Below are 5,993 nucleotides of genomic sequence, written 5' to 3' on the forward strand. Positions count from 1 at the left end.
GACTTTACTCAAGTACATTAGCGAGGGAAATATTGTACTCTTTATTCCACTACGTTTCTATGCATAACCGTGATTACCTGTTACTACTTCTAAAAACTACTTCCAAAAAGAAAAATCTCGGAAACCCTCAGTTTGTTGTTTCCCTCTCAAACGTGATTGGATTGTGCAGGCGGCACTGATTGGGACAGCCTATCAGAAATCACCTTCAGCTTTCCCCCAAAGTCAACTCGATGGTCAGATTTAGATAAGAGACGAAACCATGGACGAAACAGTGGATGAAGACGCAGCCGGTCCATCCCGGGAATGTGCTGACCCCTGGCCCCACCTCGCCAAACTATTTCAATTTTATGAATTTTCTGAAATGTTAAATAAAGCAACATGGTAAAAAGATGAAAATGACTTGATTTTTAGTTTCAAGTCCTTTCACATTCTCCAAGGTATTAATATTAAAAAATTTTATAACTCCGTGTAGGACGTTTCTGTCCATAAATATAAGCACTGTGGCAGTAGTAATGCAATATTTAGAAAATGTACATCTGACTGTAGTACTTTTACTTGTAAAATTTAGCAAGGGGTATCTGTACTTTTATTCAAGTAAAAAAGCTGTGTCCTCTGTCCGCCTCTGCCTTTTTATAAAAAAAAATTGCTCTTGAATCAGAAACCTGTGCATGATGCATCAAATCGCTGTCTACCCAAAAATTCACACCACTGATTTTTTTAACTAAACTGAAATATGCATGTTTTGTAAGTGACATCATATCCTAAATATCAACCAAACACACCAACAATAAAATCTAAATTTTACATATTTATTACATTTAATTGACAGTTCATTGTGACACCACTTCACTTCACACATAAACCAGATTTCAGACAAATAATGATTATTCTTAAGAGCTGCTGCTCACAGAATCATATTCAACAGTTATTAATACAGATAAGATTAGTGGAAAACATAAAGACACATGAAGACACCAGATATACAAAAAGAGTCTTAAAACACACACATATTGTGTTAGTATTTTAGACATCTAAAGAATATTCATTGATGTCAGAAAACTTTAATAAGATCACATTATGTTAAGATAATTAGCACTGAAATATAATGCAGACTATTAAAATATAATTAGAGAAGATTCACTCAGAAATTACTATAGAACATATGTAACAAATGAAAGTAAATATAAAAATAATGAAAACAGTGAATGTAAGTAAACACACAAACATTGTCATCTTCTCAGTGCTAATATCTGCTGCAGATGAAGTTGAGTTTGCGAGTTTCAGGAAGGCTGATCCAGCGCTGATCTCCTCCAGACTGAACTGCTCCTTTTCTCTTCTCAAGTCTGCAGTTTTCCGGTGTCGTTCCGTTCCCTGGAGCCCAGTTCTGATAGCACACGATCTCTCCGCTCAACCAGAGCCACATGTTCATGCTGCAGTAGTTGTGTAAACCCAACCACACCGCCTCAGTAGACGCACGTTTAACCACATTCATCACACGACGCTGCATCTGGACTGAATGAACCGAGACCAGATCCGTATAATTCTGTCTGCAGTATCTCAGAGCTTCAGTCCACGTCAGAGTCTCAGTGATCAGAATCAGTTTATCTGGACACAAAACACACCACAAGCAAACACTAGAGAGAGACTGATCAAAAACAACATGAAGAACACACACTGTGGAGGAATCTGTCATGTCAGACATGTAGCGTGAACTTTAAGATATCTGGAGGTGATGGGTGGAGTGTGTGTGTGTGTGTGTGTGTGTGTGAGGATCTGCTCACCTTCATGACACACAAAAGGAAACTGGTGATTGCAAGAGATGTCTGCCCATTGACCCTGAGCGTTCTGTCTGATCATTGTACAGTTTTCATTTCCTCCAACATTATTAGGTTCAACAGTATACCAGTTTCTGAAAGAGGAGTTACTCTGATCTGACCACTGCCATGAGTCTCTGACTCTGAACAGACCGATCCAGATCCGTGATCCAGATAACCCAAGACTACTAATGAAATCCTTAACCTGTTGACTCTCATTCTGGTTCCTCACACTGACCAGATCAGTGTTATTCTGTCTGCAAAAACTCTGAGCGTCTCTCCAGTTCTTCGTCTGATTGACAAAGACGAGTCCTGTGTTCACTTTAAAGAAAAAAAAGAGAAAATTTGTTCATCATTCTTATGTTGTGTTTTGGTTTTTAATGTGAATAAGAGCAGCGGTGAAAGCATCAGAAACACGTGTCATTCAAAGACTGTTTCTACAGCTGATGATATATTACATATTCAAATTATATTCATGATGATTTTGCTGATATAACATCAAGTATCCATTGTGATTTTTTGTGATAATTATAATACAACTATATTTTTCCATCATGTTTTGTTACATATTTCTGCGTAATACTGGATTCAGACACACAGAGCTGAATGAGAGAAACACAAACAGATGAAGATGTTAAACTGCAGCTAAATATAATTTGTTAACTAGTCCTTAAATATATATCCGAATCAATTCAAAATATTGAATAGTAATACTTGCAAATGAATATTGTTGCAATAATAACACTATTAGTGTTTATCTTGTTTCTAGTCTGATTGGTTTTTCACGTTGTAATGGACGATGTGTGTGAGTTCAGTTAAATTTCATCTCACAATGACGATTTTTACAAGTTTGTGTTAAGATGATTTATTTTATTACAATCTGCAAAACAAAATGACTATCATATTTTTGTAATACTGAACACAATAAAATCACTGAAAAGACAAGAACTGAATTTTGTTCTCAGGACAAGAGTTTTGTTCATAAACATCAAACACGTTCGCATCCTAGGGCGTCAAAGTGACGCTTTTGACATTTCGTCAAAATCCAACGCACATGGCACGCTTTAGCGTCAATATAACATCAAGTGGCAACATTAATCTGAAAGATGAAGCCTACATCATATCGTCCATCTGAAAGCAGGTGAAGGTGATTTACTGCTAATCAAGGAACCGGCTTTACTGATTAGATGCGCAGACAATATCGTGCGATATATAACCATCAGGAGAGCTCATTATGAAATGTAATAGATTGCATGTGATTGGTAAGGGGAGATGTTATAGACCCCTTCAATGTTTGTACACATTGGAATCCTCTGTTGGGTGCGCGCGCAGCATGGGGTCAGAAAAATGGCGCGGCTAATAGACCAGCATGATATTGTGTCAAGTTATGCACTGTCTTTGAGGTCTTCACGGGTCCAAAAACTCATGCCCGACCCGAAAGAGACCCGTAATGTGCTACACCGAACCGACCCGGACCCGTCGTTCATTTCAAAAGTTGGACCCGGACCCGTGCAGACCCGAGAAATGACATAAACGTACTGCCTGGACCCGTCTATTTTTTGAAAACTGGACCCGAACCCGGCAGAAAGACACAAACCCGACTGGACCCGATTGTCACATATTATTTTACACGAGTTGCGAAAAATAAAACTTTTTGTCTTACCTAATTTTAGTAGCCGTCGTCTCGTTACTGACTGACTGATGCATTAATCCACCGACAAGAAAGTTCTATCCGTTATTTCTCTCGTTATTCCAAGCTTAATCCACTCATTATTTCAGCTTTAAAAGTCCACTTGATGTCACAGTGATGGATGACAAATGCAGCCTTGCACATGTCCATTCTGACTCGAGTTAACTCGCATAATACCTTTAACTGTTTGCCCTTTTGAATAACGATTGTTTGTTGCTTGTTCAGCTTGATCATATCTGTGCTCTCTGCTCTTCATTGAGTCTGAATCTGACCACCAAAACTTTAAGATTAGACAAGACGGTTCATTTATATTATTATAAACATTGGAGAAAATGTAAAGCGCGGTTTGGCGGAAGCTCTGCTTTGGTTGCCATAGAAACATGACACGCGCTTGAGATTGCACTCCGATCGACGCGTATAATTACGTAGTTTGTGGGCATGTTCAGACGGTTTTATATAGCGATATAAGCGATGACTTTTGTGTGTTAAAAGCGGAGGTTTTACCGAGCCAGCGCCAGGGGAAAAAGACCTCTATACAAAGCCTGGGTCGTGATCAACAAGCGGGAAGCAAGGCTATCCATACTGCAAATTGCACCTGCATGGCAGGGTAACGTTAATTATTTATCATATTGGAGACGGATGCACTGTAGACTGATTGACTTGATGGTTATATTTCCCTAGAAAACTGTCACGACTAGGCTACTAATCACTTACCCAGCATCCGTCACCTTTCCTCCAGGGTCATTATTGCTAAACTAAACGTGTGTCTGTCATTTCACCAATTATCGCTGAGATGTGTGGAAATCGCGTCAGTGCGTGAAAAAAAAACTCATTAAGACACAACACACGGTTAGAACAAGCATGCACAGTGTACATAGCCGATGTAAAAAGACATAAAACAAAAATCATAGTAGGCATATTAGTATTTATCGTTAGTATTTATCAAAAGTTAGTGTTTATCGACGCAACAAGTAGGCATGTTGACGAGAAATTCTCCAGTAGCTGGTTTAAACTATGGTTACAGCACGATGGAATTAACTTTTCTGACCCCGACATGCGCACTGCGCACCGCATTTTTTCTGTGACGTCAACCGTGAAGGGGTCTATTAGGGATTACAGCGGTATAAAAACACAGTTGAAATTTTATGCATTCATTAATTCGTTACAATTTACAGTATGTTTGTCAAAACAATGTTTTTTTTTTTTTTTTGGTTTTTTTATTTCCAGTACAAAGTTAAAAATGAAAATGTAATTCTCTAGGCTCATAATGGCAGATTCCCACAGTTATGAACAACAAATATCCAAATGTGTTCAATATCAGTTTATTTTCTATAAAGAAGTTGAAAGTACATTTATGACCACATTAAAAAGTAGCAGCATTTAATACTGCAGTAATTGTGTACAGAATATAGTATCATTTTATAAATGAATGTTTATTGTGATTGTATGGAGCTGCACTTACTGTTGTTAGATGAATTGCAGATGAAAGTCCGGCTGTAACTACATGGCAAATCTTCCCATTCTCCATTTTTCATCACAGCACACTCATCTCTGCCATCAGGTTGTGTAGGTCCCCAGTTCAGATAGAGCGCAGGTTCACCTGAAGACCACTGCCATTTATCAACATTCATCCTCTTCAGCCCAATCCAGATATACTGAACACCTCCATCATTCACACTCTTCTTCAGCTCGTTCATGTCGTTCATGTTGTCAACGGTGGCCAGATCTGTGTAATTCTCTCTGCAGAATCTCTGAGCTTCAGTCCAGGTCTTCAACACGTTTATAAAGTGATACTGACGCTGAACACATTCAGATACGGAGCAGAGAGCTGTGAAAGAGAGCGTTTGATTTAATGCTTTTCACAACAGGGTCAAACCTGATCAAACTATAAAATTCAATTCAATTTACATTTATTTGAATAGAAATACTCATAATTTCAAAGCCGCGTTACAGAAAGTGCTTGAGTCCATATTACAATTTCGAGTGTTCTGTTATCAGAACTAATACTCAAAGTATTTCAGAAATGTACATATACAAAGTCACAGATAGCTAAAAATGTATTCATTGAAAGAATGCAATAATTGAATGCAGATCTCACTGAAGTAATAAATATGTTTGTTAACAAATGATTATGACATTTAGAAAATATCGCATAAATAAAACAACAAACACACTCACCGATTAGAAGAAAAGTGAAATATAGAGTTTGGTCCATTCTGAGGAAAAAAACATATTTTAACATGAAATACGTTGAAAAACTAAAGTAAAAAACAAACAAACTGTTTTAACATGATCATTTAATAAAAACATTTCAGCAGCATAACTCAATTCACAATCATTTAGACAATATTAACATCTGAAAGTGTAATTGTGTTTGAAGAATGAACATGTTCTTACTTTAGAGGTCGTGTGTTTCTGTCCTGAGTCTGATGTTTCTGTCTGCAGATTTACACTACGTGATTATTATATCTGCTCTCATCCCTCATTCA

At 37.5% G+C, this 5,993-nt stretch overlaps 1 protein-coding gene across 1 annotated transcript; it reads right to left on the reverse strand.

The window, feature by feature from the left end:
- Positions 1–1,193: 1,193 nt before the first annotated feature.
- On the reverse strand, positions 1,194–5,993 carry LOC120461233 (C-type mannose receptor 2). Its single transcript, XM_089131689.1, has 5 exons — positions 5,902–5,993; positions 5,683–5,720; positions 4,967–5,332; positions 1,782–2,135; positions 1,194–1,605 (listed from the first exon to the last, which is right to left on the reverse strand). The coding sequence occupies exons 2-5, from the start codon at positions 5,717–5,719 to the stop codon at positions 1,244–1,246; spliced, it is 1,119 nt and encodes a 372-aa protein (XP_088987815.1). The 5' UTR covers position 5,720; positions 5,902–5,993; the 3' UTR covers positions 1,194–1,243.

Source organism: Pimephales promelas, chromosome 1 (genome assembly GCF_988280905.1).
Source record: "Pimephales promelas chromosome 1, fPimPro1.hap1.1, whole genome shotgun sequence".
In the NCBI taxonomy this organism is placed as follows: domain Eukaryota; kingdom Metazoa; phylum Chordata; class Actinopteri; order Cypriniformes; family Leuciscidae; genus Pimephales; species Pimephales promelas.

Bases quoted from the DNA above. Each gene is read 5' to 3' on its own strand.
- LOC120461233 (XM_089131689.1), bottom strand. From the start codon at position 5,719: ATGGACCAAACTCTATATTTCACTTTTCTTCTAATCG. The intron at 5,333-5,682 runs GTGAGTGTGTTT...TCTCTTTCACAG, and splicing joins TTTCACTTTTCTTCTAATCG to CTCTCTGCTCCGTATCTGAA. The intron at 2,136-4,966 runs GTAAGTGCAGCT...TTTTCTTTAAAG, and splicing joins CTGCAATTCATCTAACAACA to TGAACACAGGACTCGTCTTT.